The sequence below is a fragment of the Balaenoptera ricei genome, chromosome 16, assembly GCF_028023285.1.
Source record: "Balaenoptera ricei isolate mBalRic1 chromosome 16, mBalRic1.hap2, whole genome shotgun sequence".
NCBI lineage: Eukaryota > Metazoa > Chordata > Mammalia > Artiodactyla > Balaenopteridae > Balaenoptera > Balaenoptera ricei.
In genome coordinates this window covers 109,161,313-109,182,135 of record NC_082654.1, presented here as the reverse complement: position 1 = coordinate 109,182,135, position 20,823 = coordinate 109,161,313, and the positions used below count along the sequence as shown (strand labels likewise).

Here is a 20,823-nt window from a genome sequence, read left to right as displayed (position 1 = left end):
ACTGGAAGGATTAGAGGAGTCAACAAGGAAAAGTGGGTGGAGCTGGAAAGGAAGTCCTCCAAATAGAGGACACAACAGGTGTAAAGGACGCAGGGGAGGGAGGGAGGGAGAAGGAGGTCAGAGCGTGTTGAAGGTGCGGAAAAAGAAGGCCGGGGTGGTTGGAGCACAGAAAGCAAAGGGCAGAGCGATGGCAAAGGCAGGGACCAGGCATGGTAAAGATCGGACCCTCATTATGTTCAAGCTTGTATGGTTTAGCCATATGAAATTGCCGTTTTTGCAAGTCACAAACAGTTGAATATCATCAGCTTCGTGTGGTTGACGTCAGTTTCACATTTCATCCTTCAAAGGATGACGAGACCACCACTCAATGTCTGAAATAAGTCAAAGCTGGTCCGGCACGGTCCCTCCAAGCACAGCGGACTGTTGCACTTATAAAGGGTTTTCGGGACATGTGAAGGTCAAGGGCCGGTGAATTTGAGAGACACAAGTGGGCTGATACCCTCTGCAGGGTAGTCACTTGGGGAGTGACTGTTGACCCCTGAGAGGTCTGGACTGAGTCTGTGCCTCACCAGCTGACTTTCAGAAGCAAGGGGCCACCATGGGCTGGCTGGCTTGCTTACCAAAGCTGTAAGTTGCGGTGGGTTGTCATAACTGAAAAGGTTTAAAACTGGTTCTGGCGGCCACTGGTTACCATGGCTACAGACAATCCGCCTTTTCCTAAGCTTGTGAGAGCTGTCTTTATTCTTGTGGTTCAACCTAAGAAAGGCCTATAAGAATGGGCCCAACTCTTGAAAGCAAGTAGTGGAGACATAGACTACTAATCACGAATTTTCTGGAATCAGTTTGAAAAGAAAGATAGCTATGTGTGCACTGCTCTGAAGTTCTGAAGGTGAGGGACAGTCCATTGGCAGTTCAGATGCTTGCTTTTATTTTGTGGACCGGGTGCTCAAAACTGATAAGGATGAAGGCCAATCTCCCATATCCTAAGTGCTAGTCATCTCTTCCCTCTCTGTGTTATTTTTCCCTCCCTTCCAACCCCTCCTTCTTCCGACAGCCTTGTCAAAGCGGAGCCAACACCCTAATATGTGAGCTCCATCCCCCCTGCATTTCCCACTCACACAGCTGATTCTGTGAGCCAGCTCTCATTTGGAGGGATCTAATCAGGACCTCTTACCCTTTTGTGGCCCCCTTCTAGTACAAGGCGCATGGATAATTCCAACACAAGACTGGTGGTCCAGATTGAAAAGGATCCAGGTAAGAGGATATCTTCGTTCTCTCTTTTTGTTTATTTATTTTGCTGTGTAGATGGATTCCTTCAATCCAAAAAGGGGAATTAAGTACTCACTATGTTTTAATCATTGTGGGGACAATGCATGTCTTGGTAAATACGCTGACGGTAAAAATGAAACTGTGCAAATAGAACTGATCAAGTATCCTGATTTGGTTTAGAAATGCATTCCTCCATTATTTAGAAATGATTAGATATCTTTTCAGTATTGAATGACCCTGTTAAGACATTTTAGTTTGTGTATGCTAAACGTCGAATATAGACAATAAACCTTGGTATTAGTCTTCTGGCAAAATTTTTTTTTGAAAAATGTCAGTGTTATGATGTCCTTAAAGGCAAGCAATTCCAGGATCCAGGATCCAGAAGTCTTCAGAAACTTTGTACCACATTAAGCTATGGAAAGATTTACCTGCCAGAAAATTAACTTTTTTCTTCCTGTAATCTATTTCACTTTTAACCATTCGACCTCTTTTTTCCTCATATCAGTATGCAAATTTCAACTATTCTGTATTTTTATCCAACTCACTCTCTCTCTCCCTTGGGCCAAAAATGTTGTCTAGGAAGAATTGTATCATGCTTATTAGCTATGTTTGAATTGCATATACATGGTTAATTTGAAATCATAATTTGGAACTTGAAAATACCTGAAGAGACAGGTTTATTTTTTGTTTAACTTTACGTCAGCCCAACTTTAAGGGGGCATGGGTTGGGGTATAAGTATCTCTAATGTGGATCCGTGGGACTCTGTAACTTTGCAGGGCCATTGATATTAGGCATATGGACAGTTTCATAAGTGCATTGCACCTTTAGTTGTTCATAATTTTGTCTCATTTTAATCTAACTATACAGATAGCATGGTCAGTGTGTTCTAAGCTCTCCACTTTAAGTGGTTTAAATTCTTTTGTTTTATTCGAAAAACAAACAGTTTGAACAATTAAGCAAAAGTTAATTCTCTCATTCAGGCCTTTCCTTTAAAAGTGCTAGAGACTCAAAGTAATCTCTCATTAGTGTCTCAGGATGCATGCTGGTTCATCATAGAAAACGAATATCATGGCAGGTCAGGAAGGCTTCATCTGCATAGAAAGTTAAGCATACTGATACTTTATTAGATAACATGACATGACTCAGCCCATAGGACAGTTCATTTCTTTCCATTAATCATGATTAGGTTATAAATGCCCTAATTTCAATTCAGCTTTTACCTGGCATGAATGCCTAGCGATGATATCCATAGTTTGATAGTGTTATTTTGTAGATTTCTTAGCGGTGGATCAGTGCGCTTCCTTATGTGGATGGACTTGGGGCCACTCTGCACCTTCCTGCAGTTCCAGTCATGCTCTGGTTCCCAAGGGTACAGAGCAGGGAAGCTCCGTTCAGATCTCTAGGCTTTATCTCGAACTTCCCTACTCCAATAGCCGGCCTAGAAGGGGTCCTTGAGCTTTGCTTTAGGCCTTTTCTCTTTGGGGAAACTCTCTGCTTCTCTGACTTTCCAGAGCCAGAATTTACTCCCCAAAGAAAAGATGCTCTTAACATAAAAGCACTGATGGCAAACTTTCCTCCTAGCCCCTCCCAGTACTTCTAACACCCCCAAGACCACAGACCAGGAGGACTTCCCAGTTGACCCATTCTTCTCAGAAAAGGTTCTATCCTTCATCGTGAGAGATCTGACAGAGGAAATAAAAGGAGTCTGGGCCCAGCAGGGAGATGACAAGAAATGCACTACAAAGCCCCAGTTTCACACCCCTGAAACACACTAGCCTTCCACTGGGAAGCAGGGTGATCCGTCACTCCATCTCCTTTGCTGTATCCTTCCTCCTTCTTGGGGTCCTGATGCACCCGATTCGAACGGCTAAGGTTAAAGAAACAAGCAACAGTTGACAATACCGAGTCCTGGCAAGGATGCGGAACAGCTAGAATTCTCAGTCCCTGAGACGGGGCTGCAAAACGGTCCAGCCACTTTGGAGAACAGCAGTGCCACTCCTAGGGCTTGACTCAAGCGAAATGAAAACGTGTTCACATAAACTTCTGTTCATGAGTACTGTGAGTGGCTTTACTCATCGTCACCAACACTGGAAACAACCCAAAGGTCCTTGAGCTGTTGAATGGATAAGCAAACTGTAGTAGCTGCATACAAAAGAAACAGAACAGACTGCTGCTGTATACCACAGTATGGGTGAAACACAAATGCATCATTCTAAGTGGTGGTTACGTGACTAGAGGCATATTTTAAGACTCATAGGATTGGACACTAAAAAGGGTGAATTTTACTCTCTGTAAGTTATTCCTCAATAAGTCTGAGTTTGATATACATATATAACTTAAAAACAATAAATTGCCTCAATATATAATAATTTATATCTATGTATATAATATATAAAATATAGGTTTGTATATAATATATATAGATTTGTATATAATATATAATATTATATATAGATTTGTATACAATATATAATACTAGTAATAGTTACGAATATTGTTCAATGTATGTATATATATACTATTTATTTTCTGTATGTAATATATAATACTAGCAATAATTATATTGTAGAATATATGTATGTATGTATATGTATGTGTGTGTGTGTATACACACACACACACACACACACACACATAGTTTATTATCTGTAAATTATATCTCAATGAAACCCTGGAGTTACTCGATGGGAATGTTCTCAGAGGCAAAATTTCTCTTAATGAAGCTGTATCATCTATGGTGTTATCTATTATTCAACAGATAGTTAGTGATTCTCTACTAGGTGTTAGGAATTCTGCCAGTATTGGGATACAAAGAGAAGCATATTCAGTCTTCCTTCACTGTTGGGTGCATTAGAGAAATCGAATGTTAATCAAATAACCATACATACACATACACACAAAAAAACAGAAGTCAGATTCCAACTGTGACAAGCGCTTCAAAGCAGAGGGTCAGAGTTCTGACAGCCTGTAACAGGGGACTTGGCCTGGCGAGGTGGTCAGTGACGGCTTCCCTGAGGTGGCCATCGAGCAGAGGTCTGAAGAATCGTAGCGGTAATGAGCCAGAGAGGAACGGAAGGAAAACCCAGGCAGAAAGATCAGTCTCTGCAAAGGCCTGGGCTGGGCAGGGGCCTGTGAGTCACTCAACTGAGAGAAGTTCTGTGTTGCTGAGCGTGAAGGATGAGGAAGGGGTTAGTGGGAGGTACAGATGGGGAGTGAAGTGGGGAGCAGACCGCATGGCGCCCCTGGTGTGACCGTACACGCTGGGTTGATCAGGGCTGTCCTAGCTTATTCCTATGAAGGATAACTTATGGGAGCCTATTATAGGCGATGTTACAAAGTCGTCTCTAGAGAGCCCTGAGAAACCACTTTGAATCATGGGCTGGGGGGTCCTGGATGGCACCTTCCCCTTTTCAGTCTGGAAAGCTTGTTCTGGCTGTGAGGTAGAGAATCGATGAGTGAGCAGGTCCCAGTAAAGATGTGTAGGTGAGTCACATGACCACTGTGGTCATCTACTTGAGAAATCATGGAGCTTGGAATAGGGTAGGGGTAATGGGAATGGAGAAAAGTAGGAAGATGCAAAAAATACTTGAAGAAAGTAAAATTGAGAGGCTTGGGTGGGAAGGAGTGGGAAGAAAGATCCCTAGGTTGTGGCCGACTGGATGGTGGTGCTGTTGGCTGAGGTGGAGAGCAGAGGTGGGGACCTGACCTGGACCACTGCAGGGGGGAAGCATCTGAAACATACAAGAGATGTTAGGTCCATGAGGAAGTAGACGGGTTGAGAGCCCAGGCCAGAGATCTCAGCTGGAGGTAGGAATTTGTCAGGTGTCTCATTTAGACGGGAACTCAATCCATTTGTGCAGATGACATTGACCAGGAAGAGTATAGCGGGAAGAAATAGGAGGGTGTCACCACCCTGACGGGCGAAGTGTCTGAAGATCTGATTCACCCCTAATCAAGTGACAGCTCCCTGTCTCCCAGGTCAAGCAGGTTGGAGTCGGACTCACTGGGCATATTATTTCTCGTCCTGTCTTCAGGGAATGATGGCAACAACCTCAATTCCATCTTTTACGAACACTTGACAAGGGCCCTCCAGGAGTCCCTCTGTGGAGACCTCGTGCTTGGCCGATGGGGTAACTACAGCTCTGGCGATTGCTTTATATTGGCTTCAGATTACCTCAATGCTTTCGTTCACCTGATTGAAATCGGCAATGGTCTTGTCACCTTTCAACTTCGGGGACTGGAATTCCGAGGTAAGAATCTCTTTATTGTCGGAAGTTGTCGGAAGTCAGTCATTTGAGTTAATTATCATGCGAAGCTTTAATAATAAGCCACCCTTAAAAAGGAAGAATGGAATGCCTGTCCTACAGAATGAGAATTAGGGAACTTGCTACAATCACTTTGTTCCATGTATTTGGATATAACTAAACCCCAGTCATCTGAGGTAATAATAAGGTGAAACGTCTGGTGTAAACCTTCAGAGTAGCAAGTCAGGGTTTTGGTTTCATTCCTTCTGGGAAAAACTCAGAAGCAATAAGAGGGTGTGGACCATATGGAACCTGGTTCCTTGGGTTACGAGTGTCATGGTCTATTGTGGGTGAGTCATTTAGTGTCTCTTAGCTTTTTTTTTTTTTATCATCTGTAAAATGATAATAATAAGAAGAATGGCTGCCTCATAAAGTCGTTGTGTGATTTAAATGAGATCACGTACATGCAGGCACTACATGAATGCTTACTGCCCTGTGGTTACTGAGTTGGCCTGAATCTTGGAAGTGTGACTCTGCTTTTTCCATGAATCAGACGCTGCAGTTGTGTCGTGATCACGCAGGGATCAGTATCACAGATGTACTCATGGGCCCGTCTCCTGGGTTCTTTGTTTATCCTTCATTCCTACACGCCTTTCTCCAGTACAACCCTCCCTCTGTGTCAGGCAATGTTCTAATGCTGGGGATGCAATGGGCACGTGACCTTGAGTGTTACCCTCATGACGTGTGGAAAATAAACAAGTAAACAAATGAGCAAAGCAGTCACAGCTTGCAGAGAAGGTATAAGGAGGTGAATAAGGGTCTGTGACCGAAATCACTGCAGAGGGTGAGGAGGTGGTACATGAGATGGGATCGTCAGGGCAGGATCCTGAGGAGAACAGGAAGAAGAATGTTCTAGGCCCAGAACTGGGAAGTGCTGGATGTCTGAGTCGGGAGCAACCGGGGCAGAATGACCTGACCAGAGAGGGTGGGAGGCCGGGTCACGGGGACCTCCTGGCCAGGGGGTAAGGGCTTCATTTTTTTTCTGTGCACAGTGGGGAGCCATGGAGGGTTCTGGAAAGGGGCATGACTGACCTGGTTTGCACTTCAAGAGCTCGTTCTGGTAGCCGTGCGGAGAGGGTACCAGAGGGGACGAAAGCAGAAACGGGGGGACCACTTAGGAGTGTCCTGTCGTCGCCCCAGCAGGAGAAAAGGGCAGAGGCACAGACGTGCTGGGGGGCCTGGAGGTGGCCGGGCAGGCCCACGTGTTGGGGTGAGGGAAGGGGGGCGCGCAGCCTCTCCCTGCTTTCTAGGTCGAGTGCCGGGTGGACAGAGGTGCGTTTACTGAAACTGGGAAGCCTGGATGAGGAACAACGCTTCCGGATTTGAGGATGCAATCAAGAGCTCCGTTTTGGATATTTTCAAATGCCCTTGATTCATCCAAGTGAATATGTCCGGTAGCTAGTTGGACGTATGAGTCTAATATTCACTTGGGAGACATTTATTCAGCACTGCTCGTATGTCAGGCACTGGCTCAGGTGCTTCGAGTACAGAAGTGAAGGCCCCGCCTTAAGGAGCTTGGAGCCTCATCTCAAGGCAGACACGCATTGGGCAATTACTGCTCTGCGAGGTGAGTGTTAAGGTGACACTGTACCTGGGATGCTTGGGGTCCAGAGAAGGGGCACTGGAATCAGCCTGGAGTCTGGTCGGCTCGACGGAGGAGGGGCTGCAGTTGAAACAGAGAGGAGGGAACCGCTGGTGTGATGACAAAGAGGCACGAAGGAGCCAGATGTGTTTTCCAGGTGTTTTGGGAAGAAGGGGTCACAGAAAATGCTAGAAAGGTAAACAGGAGTCAGGTCATGGCCATCCAGAGCCTCACAGTGACAAAAGGACACCTTTCACCCAAGAACAAATGGCCATTACTTCACTTTTTAACAACTATTACCTAAAGAGGATTCTTGTGCATCCTTAGAAATTCTAGGAATCTAATTTAGGGAGCTTATTTTGGAAAAGGTTTTTGGGCTGAGGGAGTAATGATCAGATTGTACAGAAAAGAGAGGCAATGTTTCCCTGGCATTTTGCACAAATGCCAGAAAATGCCACGAAAAGTGGTGGAAATTAAGTGTCTCTGGTGCAATAGTGCAATAGAATTGCCTATTTTGAGAGCTTTCTATTTTTTCCGGAATTCGAAGGAAGAACTTTTAAGGTTCACTGAGTTAAATCTGAGTTATTGTTATAGCACAAGTTCTATGTGGCTTACAGCTTTTTTTGCAAACTTAACCCATCTTTGAATCGAAGGGCTCAAAGTTAATTAGATTCTAGAAGTCTGCAGTACGTTGTCTGGCAGCTCCTCATCACCAACAGGGGTTCTTTTTAAAAAAAAAAATTTTATTGATGTATAGTTGATTTACAATGTTATGCTAATTTCTGCTGTACAGTAAAATGACTCAGTAATACACATATATACATTCTTTTTTACATTCTTTTCCATTATGGTTTATCCCAGGATATTGAATATAGTTCCCTGTGCTCTACAGGAGGACCTTGTTGTCCATCCATTCTAAATGTAATAGTTTGCATCTACTAACCCCAAACTCCCAGTCCCTCCCTCTTCCTCCCCCCCTCCCCCTTGGCAACCACAAGTCTGTTCTCTATGTCTGTGAGTCTGTTTCTGTTTGATAGGTAAGTTCACTCGTGCCATATTTTAGATTCCACGTATAAGTGATATCATATGGTATTTGTCTTTCTGTCTGACTTACTTCACTTAGTATGATAACCTCTAGTTGCATCCATGTCACTGCAAAAGGCATTATTTCATTCTTTTTGATGGCTGAGTAGTATTCCACTGTATATATGTACCACACCTTCTTTATCCATTCATCTGTCGATGGACATTTAGGATGTTTCCATGTCTTGGCTGTTGTGAATAGTGCTGCTGTGAACATTGGGGTGCTTAAATATTTTTGAATTATAGTTTTGTCCAGATACATGCTCAGGAGTGGGATTGCTGGATCATATGGTAGCTGTACTTTTAGTTTTTTAAGGAACCTCCATATAGTTTTCCATAGTGGCTGTACCAATTTATATTCCCACCAATAGAGTAGGGGTTTTTAATCTACCACAGTGAACGTTTTGGTCTCACCTCGTATGAATTGTTTTCTTTTTTGGCTTAACCATTCCTGTCTAGGGCTGGCTACCGGTCCTGGCCCCTTGGTGCCGCTCAGCCTCCAATGGGCGGGATGAGGCATCTTCACAGCTAGGTGGTCTCCGGGCTCCAAAGGGGGGAACACAAACACTGCAAGGCCTCTTATGGCTCAGCCTCCAGGACAGGCACCAAGTCACCCCTACCGTCTTTCATCGGCCCCAGCCAATCCCAAATACAGCTCAGACTCAGGTGGTAGAAAAGGGGCCCTGTCACACTGCATGAGCCACTGGGGGCCAATCTTATAACAACATACCAGACTCCAGAAACGTCACTGGGTGAAATATGGAAGGAAGCTGGGGACCAACATAGATGTGTTGGGCACAAGACAGAGGCAGTGATCGTGCAAAGTGATTGCCCAGGAATGAAGTCTTGAGAAAAAAAGCCTGCCCCGATACCCCTCACTCTTGTCCAATACCTTTTCCTTGGCCTAGTTCTACTGGAGTTTGGAACACAGGGCTATTGAGAGGTCATACACCTTGATGAAATCTAAATTATGCTTTTGTTGCAGGAAGAAACCAGTTGACCTAAAAAGCCCGTTCTGTTTTCTATCTCTTTGCACCATCCAGTACCGTATTCCCAGGGAAGATCTTATTTTCTTTTTCCTCTTTGGGTATTTCTGCAAGATATATTTTTAGGACTTCATTTTTCTTTCCGTTTTCCCATTTTCCCAAATAGCAGGCTTTATTTTGGTCAAATTTTCACCTCCTTCAGCACAACCTGGGGCAGTCAAAATACAGATGCGTTAGACCTCTGTCCTGAAGCGTACCAAAGCCACCAGTGAACAGATGAGCTGCTCCCGGCACAAGTCAACTCTGACTCAGGAAACGAACAGTACACCCTAGAGGAAGCCTCCGCAAGGCCAGGGAGCAAGAAGGTCCATCTGTCGTTCTCTCACTGAAAGGGATGCATTTGTATCCATAGGAATTTTTAGTTGCAAATGACAGAAATCATCTCTGGCTAACTGAAGCAGGAGAAGGGTTTATTGGAAGCTATTACCCAGGGCACAGACTTGCTGAGATGGCTGGGGAAGCAGGCTTGGTGGCTCTCACACGAGAGCCTGAGATCACACGGCAGCGCTGAGCCTGTGAAGGGGTGGCACGTCAGCTGGTGGACCCAGCACTGCCCTCACGTCACTGACATCATGATCCTGGACACTGGATGCTACTGCTGGTACCACTTCTGCCCCCAAAACAGGATGAATGGCCTCTGCCACGGCCTCCCTCCCAGAACGCTTTCCACACGAGCCCTGCTTCTTTGTGTCACTAGCTCATTCGTCCACATCTGGTGTGGGTGCGTCTGACGGATGAGATGCTGCGATCACACGCATGTGCTCTAGATGCAAAGGAGAGGAGGCCAAAGAGGGTCTTGACTTTTCAGTGCCTGTAGTAGGAGGTGACGACTCTCTCTCGCCGAGACTTGTAACATGGGTACATTTGTCGATGTCCTGCTGGTTGCTGGAATAGTTGAGTCCCAGATCTCAGGGGCTGACACAGTAGAGGTTTGTTTTGCATTCACACAGAGTCCAATCAGTGAGAGGAGGCGGTGGGGTGAGGGGATGGCTCTATTCCACGCTGCCAGGGATCTTGGCCAATAGAAGTTCCGCCTATTCCCTAGAGCACTGCTTTCGGGGTCACCCTGGGCTTCAGTGTCAAGCTGGCAGAGAGTGGAGGATTGCATGGAAGATCGTCATGGGCCAGTTCTGAACCTGAGATGCATCATTCGCTCTTAAATTCTGTTGTCCAGAACTGACACAACTATTGGGTTGGCCGAAAAGTTCGTTCGGGTATAACATCGTAGGGAAAAACCCGAACGAACTTTTCGGCCAACCCAATGTAAGAGAAATGTTGTCTAGCTGAGTACCCAGGAGAAAAAGTAAAAAGGTTTGGTGAACAGTTAGCTGGTCTCCGGCACTGTGGGTAGTTTCCAAACAGAATAGGGGTTTAGATCCTGGGTAGCCCAAAAGATTGATCAGGGTTCCCGGCACATCCTATTTCCACTGGATGGTACTATCGTGAATGATTGATACAAGTTCAAATCAAGAATACAAGCAAAGAATCCACGTTCTTCTATTCTCCTCCTTTTGGCCCATGCATCCCAGAATAGAAATACAATTTTTTGTTGCTGAGCATGTAATGAAACAGGATTGTACTGCCGCTCTTGGGCTTATGAGTATCCCTTGCATTTACCCAACCAGAGAGCCTTGAAGGAAACCATTCAAGAGCTGGCAAATGAATCACTGGCTTTAAATCTAAGTCAAGGAAATGGATAATGCACTTTAGAAGGTCCACAGTGTGAGGGGCACCAAGTTCAAGCCTTTGCAGAAGAAATGGAATCTGTTGGATTGGAAAACCCATTTAACCATCATCCGAGTAGGTGGGCACAGAAAGAAGGGAAAGTGAGAACTGATTATCTGTTCAGTCCATGTCTGTTCTCTGTTAGTCACCCAGGTGACTTAGGTTGATGGCTTATTTCTCTAAAAGCGGAGAAACATGAATGAGGAGAACAGAGCTGCCAGCAAGAGGAGTCAGGCAACTTGAATACTGTCTTTAGAAATGAAGAAGAGAAGAACCGAGAATAGGAGCAAAAATAAGGGCATTGAAGGGAATCCTTTATGACCTACAAAGCACTCTCTCACCTGTGCAGGTGACCTCTACCCTCAGAACGGCCATAATCCCAACACTTCCTCCCATTTAACTAATGGGGAAATCCAGGCTCCCGGAGATGAATTCTTATCCGAGGCTCACAGCTACTTAGTGGTAGAGTTGGGCAAACCCACACGACTCTCTTAACTTCTCTTTCTACCTGACCATTTCCTGTTTTTACATTCTTCCTTTCGGGTATTTGTTTGAAATTTGTACTATGGTGTTCATTTGGTTTACTAAACACTAAGTAACTGGAGTATAATGCCTTCAATCACTTGTATAGCCTTGCAAACGTTCCATATCGTTTTCCCAGTTGCACAGAAAACTCCACTTTAGGTCAGGATGTTCAACTGGGCACACACGCGACTTGGCTTCTCAGAGTCTCAATTCCTTCATCAAAGCCTCGGTGTGAGTATAAGTCCTCTCCAGCTCTGACGGCGCATCAGTCCAGGAGATATAAAATACTTCCACCATGTCATCCGTGGGGGACAGTTGGACTTCTCCCTGCTGGAGTTGGACATAATTTCCTCCCGGGGAATAGGTGTTGCTGGTAGACAGCCCAGTGCCTGGAGCCACGGCTGGTGTCAAGGGGCGATGTTAAGTAGCTGCTGGCTTCCTGCTGGCACAGGGTCGCCACAGGCAAGGCGGGCATGCCTAAGCGTTAGCCCACCAGCTGAGGATCGGATTGGGCGTCAGAAGCATTTCTGTGACGATGAAGCGGCGTGGAGGAATTTCAGGCCAAGGGAAGAGGAGGGCTTGCTGTGATGGCAGGTGATGGAATCCGAAGGGCTGGGAGGATGGAACCCGTGGTGGCGTTAAAGAAAAGGCGTGAGCACGGGAGGAGGATGGGGTAGGGAAGTAGTCCATCCCCAGCATGAAGAGCGCACTTGAGATCAGCGATCATGACTTTAAAAGAAGACCCGTTAAGATTGCTCGTATTTTTCTCTAAGCCACATCCAGCTTCATGGGTGCAGGTGTGGAGGGCAGAGGTGGAGTTAATCAGGGTTGGGGTTGAGCCAGATGAGTGTCGTGAAGGCAAGGACAAGGGTGTGATAGTGATTTTGATGCCTGGCCGTGGAATGTAAGCTGAGAAAGAAGGGGAGGGAGGGTGTGAGAGAGGTGGAAATACCACCTGGGGAGAAGACTTCCTGGATCTGGGGAGGGTACCAGGATGGTTGAAGTTGAATGGGTAAAGGAAATGAGCTGGAAAGAGAGGAGGCAGTTGCTGGAGATTAGGAGGTTTGGAGCAGATATTTACAGAGGGGAAGCACTTTGGGGGAATCCGGGTCCAGGGTTACGGTCGTGGAAATGAGTGGCTGAGGTCGGGTGGAAGGTGAGATCATCGGAGGGTGGCGATCAGGCCAGGATGTCGGAAGGAGCATCTCGGTGGATACTGAAGTCCCAAGAGTGATGGCAGGAGGTGTGTTGCAGACTGACAGCGAGCCAGAGCCAACATCTTCACGGAAGGACTGGACGTAACCTAGAGGGGCTGTAGAGGATGTCAGCGAGAGAGGGTGGGGCAGGTCCAGTGTGTCCCCTGAAAGCATCAGCTGGAAGTACTCCTGGGAGGCGTGTTAAAAGCAGTCCATCCCACTGCGGAGCACTGCAGACCCCCTGGGGAGCAGGGGGGCCATCCTTCCAGCCGAGCGCCTAGAAGAGAGGGGAGGGCGTTCAGAAAAGCTGGGAAATGTATCATCAGTCCCAGGGGGGCACAGAGAAAGAATTTCAAGGGTTTGTGGCCTCGGTGCGGATGAGGTGATGATTACGATGGGGTCAGAAAATGTAACTTCTAGAACGGTGTGGGAATTCGACTGCAGGGCTCCCTGCGCAAATGGCTTGAGCTGCAGTGAAACAATATTTTCTCATGGGACGATGAAGCGGATTCTGTCATCTGAGGCTGCGTCACGTGCGTGGAAAGTTTCGAGGCTGCTGAAATGAAATTTATTTATGCGTGTAGATATACCTGCAGCCTTCGATATCCTTGTTAGTATAGGACTGCTACGTTTTTATCACAGTAAGATCTGTTTTCCAAAAATCATCTTAGGGGAGATCTTAGGAAATTATGTGTATTTATATATACAGACATATATATATATATCACATATATTTATTGTATTACATATAATAAATACATATATATTTAAGAGTCATTTGATAAAGTGGGTTTTTGGAACACTCAAGAAAAATGATATCAGATATGCATCGTGTTATGTGGACATTTACCTCTTCTATTATTTGTGCAACTACATTTTTTCTCTGGTGATTTATTCATTTCTCAGTATTTCCTTGCAATGAATGATACTGCATTTGTATATATTTTCTACGTTCCCAGGTGATCAAATATTTCCAGTTTTTGTTCATATCCTAGTTCAAACAAGAAAACATAACCAATGCAGATTACTCTGTCCTTTTATTTAAAACAAAGGGGCGGCGGTGAAAATGACGTTTGTTTTTATGTGTTTGTATGTGTAGATTGTGAATCTTTGCTATCAGGACCAGATGCTCAGCCCACATGGTGGGCAGTCAGTCAGTGTTTGTTGATAACAAAGCAATAAGTAATCACTTGACAACCAAAGCCGGTTTACTTTCAGTGTTCTCGCACAGTTTGTACATTCAGCTTTTTATTCCTGCAGGCTATGAAAAATTGACTAAGCCAGGTTCTAACAGGCTGTGAGACCCTCGAAGGCTGGGTCTCCTGCCTCTCTCCCCGTACACTGACGGTCTCATGGAGGGGTGCCCGGTAAAGGATGGTTGAGGGAGGAAGGAGAGACAGTCCGAAGTTTCTTGAGCACCTGTTATGTGCCAGGTACCATAGTAAGCCCTTTGCGTATATTATCAGAATATTCTTCATAAGCAGTCTGTACAGCAAGTAGGTATTATCTCTCTTTCAGACATGACATAATTGGGTGAATGAGGTTTAGTAAGTTGCCCAAGGCTGCAAAGTCACCGGTGGTGGCAGAGGGGTAAACGCCTAGATGTGGCAGACTCCAAAGTCCATGACCTTTGTAGTAAACCCCTCTGCCTTGGAGGGAGGAAGGAAGGAAGGAAGAAAGAAGGGAGGGAGGGAGAGGTGGAGGGAGAGAGGAGGGAGGAGGGAAGGAAGGAAAGATAAATAAGGAGAGAATATGGGAAAAAGAACGAGTAACCATTTTTTGGCTGTTGAAATTCAAAAATAAAACTTTCACCTGAATATGCTCCTAAGTGTTAATATGGCACCACCTCTTTTAGCAGCTCAGTTTCTTGAACTGCCAACTGCCTTAGGAAGCATGAAAGCTGGTCGGCTCCTGCAGAAGGAACATGGAAAGCAGAGGCATAGTTAGTTATCAGGACGTAACCCCACATTACCATTGGGTCTGGAAAATATCCAAAAAAAAGGAGATATATGTTCCTGTCTGTGTGAAATGTTATCAGCCATTTCATAGTTAGGCTAACAGCCCATAATCACCAGCCTGCAGGGACATTTAAAAAATATCTGTGTAACCTAATCTTATCTAAAGTTAATCCAACCCAAATGCTTATCCTAACTGGCTAATCCACGTAGAGCCCTAGCTCTCACTAATCTTGGAACTAGCTAGAATGCTGTCTTCTCTATGGCAACATCTAGGTCATTAGCAAGTCTTTACTTCTTTTGTCTACCTAGCTTGAGGAAGCTGTTAAGTCCCTAGGTTCCAAACTTCACCCATGAAATAATAGGTTCTCCACTCAGAATTCCTCAACACATATTTTTCTTCATTTCAAATTGTGTGACATGTTAGTGAACAAGACAAAGCCCTGCTTGTCCAGATAGCAAGTCTGGGAAAGGAGAGGGGCTTTCCTGGCGAACATTAACAGAGTCTGCATACTTTAACTTTCAACACACAAAAAAAGTTTGTGGGAGAAAAGCAAGATAATACAACTTTGAATTAAATATTAATCAGAAAGGGGCCAACTCAGGAAGGTTGAGTGCATTGGTTTTCTCATCTGGAAATGGAACAGGAATGGAGGGAAGCATATCATTCACAGATATCATTATTATGTATATTTCAACTTTTCTTATGCTTCATACCTGCCCAGTGTAAGTTTCCCTGTGCACTGCGTGATTTTGTTTATTTCATTTTCTCCTGTGGGCTGGTAGAAAAAAGTAAATTCGGGGAACTTTTGCTTGTAATTGGTCAAGTCTCATGAGACACTGTGTGATAAGGGGAAAATACTGATTTTTAAATTCAAAAGACCAGACCCTTCTACTGGACAAGTTGCTTTTAAGACTCAGTGTCCTTATTTTTAGTAGAAAAAATTACGTCTGCATAACCAGGTTGATGTGTGCAATCAGTGAGATGCTATCTGAGAAGTCATTTTTAAGTTGGTATGTGTCCCATAAATAGATGATGTATTGAAATAAAAATTCTCTGAGAAAAACTGTTATACCACATTCAAAAATCTATCCTGCCGAACAGGTCATGGAAGAAGTTGTATTCCTGTGGACAGATCTTAAAGCAAATTGAGGCTCCTTGGGAGATAAAATTGTTATAATAAAAAGCCTCTGCTATCTCCACAAAATCAAACATGCTATAAACTATTTTAACATACGTTTCCTCCACTGCACACTGAGCAAATACACTTCTCCTAGATTCTCAGTGTGACACTTAAAAGACACTCGGGTCGAATGTGGCCGAAGGAATGGAAATTGGGACTGGGAAGAAATTGTCCAGTAAAAGAATAAAAAACTAAACTCATTCAGTGTCTCGACAGGCCAACCCTGTTTCTTGTTTTAGTTCTGCTCTGTGACCATTTCTCCATCTTTAAGGTTAGATTAATTTAAAGGGGGTGATTATCAAATGGATGTTTAGCAATTAGCAACTAGGAAGTGTAATGGGACAGCTTTACATATAAACAGACTATTGTTATAATAAGTATTTCTTTCCAGAAATTAAATCTGGTGATGTCGGGCAGATACAGGGCCATCTCCCAGGGCAGGTGGCTGGGGATAGATGACCTGCACGTTCCTGTAGGCTCATGTTCTAAGATTCCGTCCCAGAGAACTAGCGTGGGGTGGGGGAAGGGCTGAGAAAGACATCTCCATGACATTGAAGCTGCAGGAGAAATTTTGGGGAAAAAATTCCACCGTGACCTTCTAGAAATGACAATCCTTCAAAAACTTTTAAACAGCTTTCTCTGACATTATTTCATTTGGTCACGAAATGGCCCTTGATCTCACCAACTAGCAAGAAGTAACGATAGAGTTCCAGCCTGAAGAAAAATGTTCTGGAAGTCCTCGTTATGACATGAATTACGTGTATTACGGTATTATGAGGGGCACTAAGAAGACTGCATCTCCAGCAAGCGCTCGCAGGGCTAAGCTGCGTCTCTCACATCTTGTGTTTCCAACATGCAACGCACGCTGGGCTGTGTGAGGTCCCAGTGTTCAGGGAAGTGAACTATTTTGTACTTAGCAATGTCTATATCTGATGGCCTCCTCCTTTTGTGGCCCTGAGCAATTCAGGAACGAGCTTACCTGTGGCCTCAGAAGGAAATACATTTTATTTAATAATAGTCCAACACACGTCCCAAAGTGTGTGTCTGTAAATCCCACCTGAGGCTTGAAAAGCATTGGCTTAACCGTATCTATGCCTACGTCTCTTCCACTTCATAAGCAGGGGCTGCTTGTACTTTCAGGATAATCTAAACTGCTCTCTGTCAGCCCCTCCTGGTGACCTCATTGCTTGGCATGCGGAAAACACCGGCCTGGCACATTGGGCTGATGAAGGCCGTGGCCATTTGAAAACTCAGCTCAAATAAATCTCTAGTACAGTTATTTTAAACCATTATTAGTGGATAAAACTAAACATAACAATGTTGATGATATTTGGGGTTTTCTGTGGAATCCAGTTGCCAGGGTGTTTGGGACAACGCACATCAGATAAGGAGAAAAACTGTAGGGCTGGGAGGCCCCATCTTTAAAATACGTTGTGCATTTGGGCTTTAATGTGCCCGCCCTTGCTGGGAGGTTGTAAACAAGCCGACATTCTTTGAGTGCAGCCTTGCTGCTTCAGGGGACCATTTTTAACGCATCCCTTTGAAGTCCCCATCACATGATGGCGCCTCCTCTCCATCATTTCCTCTGACCTCTTGGTAAACAGCCTGGACCCTGGTTTCAGTCCCCAGCGCTTTTCACCTGAAATGGGACTGGGGGTGGCTGATTGCCTCATCTCCCGTCTCTCCTCTTTACTCCCCCAAGGCTGTAGGGGAAGGCTTCTTAAGTGCAACTTTCTTCCTGTTTCCTTGGGATTTAAAAACCCCTGTGGCCTACCTGTCACCTAGAGAATGAAGTTCAAATGTCTCCATAGGACTCAACTTCCCACTCCAGCTGGACTGCCTGAGCCTCCCCTCCCCGCTTCAGGGATCCTGGCCCAGGCTTCCCAGCCAGGAAGGCACCTCCCCGACTTGTGTTTGCCAGCCCTTCATTTCTCACATCGCACAGACGTTCTCCTTTGGCCTCCCAGCTTTCCCAGGAGAATGTCACCTCTACCTCCAGCTTGGTGGACCGTTGAAGCAGGCGTGTCTACGCTAACCAGCCGCGCAGAATAGCTGCACTCCTGTGCTTGTCGGAGAGGACATTGAAATTCACTGCCCCTCAATGCACAGTGACCGTCAAAACTAGCTGGAGAGGGGGCCTTCCCGGCGGTCCAGTGCTTAAGACTCCGTGCTCCCATTGCAGGGGGCGCAGGTTTGATCCCTGGTCTGGGAACTAAGATCCCGCATGCCGCACAGCGCGGCCAAAAAATTTAAAAAAATAAAAAATAAATAAAAAACTGGGTGGAGAGAAATGATCCGTATCAAGGATTTCCTGAAAGGTGTGAAGTTCTCCCAGTCCTCCTGCATCTCCACAATCTACCCTTGGGTGACACTAGACCTCTGGAAAACCACATACCTAAAGCTGAATTATTTTGGCTACCTATAGAAATTTTATTAATTGTACTTTGGCCATATTAGAACAGCTCTGGAACATCGTGATTGTACCTGCCATGCAATGCTGAGAAAGATGATGGTCACCATATTGTACAATGTTCTCTCTTATGAGGGTCCTGGGGATGTCACCTCTCTGGTGTCTTAGCCAGAAATAGCTATGATCCTTCCAAGCAATTATTTTGTTTCTGTCTTAAGGACACGAGACACTCCTCAAGTTATCTTTCTACATTGCTTGCTAGAAAGCCTGAGTGAAATCAGTGGCCCACCTTTAGCAAATATATAGGACATCATAGAGTGAAGTGAAGGTCTCTTGACATCCTTCTGGCTTCATTATATTTTTCCTGTCCCCATTGTCACTTAAATTTTATCATTTGCTTTTGTACTGTGTATGCCTTTTTATTATTTATTTATTTATTTTATAAATTTATTATTTATTTATTTATTACTTTTGGCTGCGTTGGGTCTTCGTTGCTGCGCGCAGGCTTTCTCTAGTTGCGGCGAGCGGGGGCTGCTCTTCGTTGTGGTGCACGGGCTTCTCATCGTGGTGGCTTCTCTTGTTGCGGAGCACGGGCTCTAGGCGTGCGGGCTTCAGTAGTTGTGGTGTGCGGGCTCAGTAGTTGTGGCTCGCGGGCGCTAGAGCACAGGCTCAGTAGTTGTGGCACACGGGCTTACTTGCTCTGCGGCATGTGGGATCTTCCCGGACCAGGGATGGAACCCGTGTCCCCTGCATTGGCAGGCGGATTCTTAACCACTGCACCACCAGGGAAGCCCCCGTGTCTGCCTTTTTAAATGGACTTCATTCCTTTTTGGAATTTAGTATGAATAAATAAGCCAGGCCTGGCCAGTCACTGGTAAGGATGCCCAATGGTGCTTAAAGGGGGGCAGTCTTGCCCCTTCGGCAACAGGGAGAGGGAGGAGGAAAGGGTCAGGTAGCCAGGAGAGGGTTGCCTCGCACAGCCGCAATGGCTGCCCCGCATTTTGGCTGCACTCTGGAAATTGATGCATATCCTGTGTGCAAAGTATCTGGGATCTACTAGACACACTGTCAGTTCAGACACTCAATTTTCACAGCTTTCATGAGGCACGCTCATCTATTAGGATGAAAAGACTCCAGGATACTCTTAAAATTCATTTTAAATATTTATTTATCTATTTATTTATTTCGCTGCATCAGGTCTTAGTTGCAGGACACGGGATCTTTTTTGTGGCACGCAGGCTCTTCGTTGTGGCATACAGGCTTCTCTCTAGTTGTGGCGCGTGGGCTGAGTTGCCCTGTGACATGTGGGATCTTACTTCCCTGACCAGGGATCGAACCCACGTCCCCTGCATTGGAAGGCAGATTCTTAACCACTGGACCACCAGGGAAGTCCCTCAAAATTCATTTTAAAAATGGTTATTGAATGCCTTCTGTGTCCCATTGACTTAGGCCATGAGAACACAGCAACATGAAAGATGCCAAGAGTTCGTTTCCATGGAAACTCCAGAGACAGCCATCCGGGAAAGGTCACAGTGTAGGGGCAGCAGACCTCTGGTCTTCCCTTTGGAGGGAATGTGCTCTAAACCCAGGGAGCCTCTCTGAGAAGGATATGGGTCTGATTTGCATGTGAACAGCAAAATTAGTGCCTTTGCAGACATGGCTGGGTTTCATTATTTTCATATTCTTTTACAACGTGAACCCGACTATGAATCTTTTGTTCCTAAGAAAAGGCACCAAGACCTATCTAAACTGAGTATTTATTAAAAACCTTGGGCAGTTACAATGTCTCTACCAAGCCTAGCAGTCCTTCACAGCAAACCCCTTCCTCAACCGTCCTCTTATCAGTGTAGAAATGAGCCCCTGCTTCTCACAGAGGATGGTGCTAACTTATTTCCTTCAGATGGTAGAAATCCAAATTCTGCATCATCTCATGTACTCATAAATACACACACACTCCTTCCAGTTTGATGTAAAACAAACAAACAAACAACGCTGGCGTCAGCCCAACACGATAAAATGCTTGACCTGGATGGAGAAAAAGGAAGGAGGGAAAAAAAAACCCTCAAGGCATGTCATTTAAACAGTTTTGCTAATCTATTTGAGGTGAAAGTCCCCCTTTATGCTTCTCCTTTGTGAGATCTATTACTCCTTTCACTGGAAGAGCGTTTCTTCCCAAATCATAGTATTAACTAGCAGTAAACCAGTGTTGTTTCTTGTGCCATTGGGGTGGGATGAGACCTCCCCCACCCCTGGAGTCTAATGCCCGCAGTCCCGGGGTCCCAGTAGGTGGCTCAGTTAGGACGCAGTGGTGGTTCGTTACTCACTCTGGGTGCCCCAGAGCTTGCGATCTGAATTACTCACTGCTTGTGTTTCACCTGTGTACTTCTGTACATCTTTCCCAGAGGGAATAAGAGTTCTATATTACAGAATGAGCAAAGAGATCCCTGAAATGTTTAAAAAAGAGTGCTTTCAGCTAAGACCCAAAGCAATGAGGTCTTGGAGAGAGATGAATGGAATCCTAAGACCTGGGATCAGCTCTTCAC

The 20,823-nt window shown here is 45.3% G+C and overlaps 1 protein-coding gene across 6 annotated transcripts in view; it reads left to right on the top strand.

Moving 5' to 3' along the window:
• PCNX2 (pecanex 2) overlaps positions 1–20,823 on the top strand; it is a 305,993-nt gene that overhangs the window by 240,298 nt on the left and 44,872 nt on the right. For all 6 annotated transcript variants that reach the window (XM_059900886.1, XM_059900885.1, XM_059900884.1 and 3 more), the window contains 2 exons: positions 1,196–1,254; positions 5,305–5,520. In XM_059900886.1, coding sequence (XP_059756869.1) covers positions 1,196–1,254; positions 5,305–5,520 — 275 coding nt within the window. The remainder of the gene's footprint in view (positions 1–1,195; positions 1,255–5,304; positions 5,521–20,823) is intronic.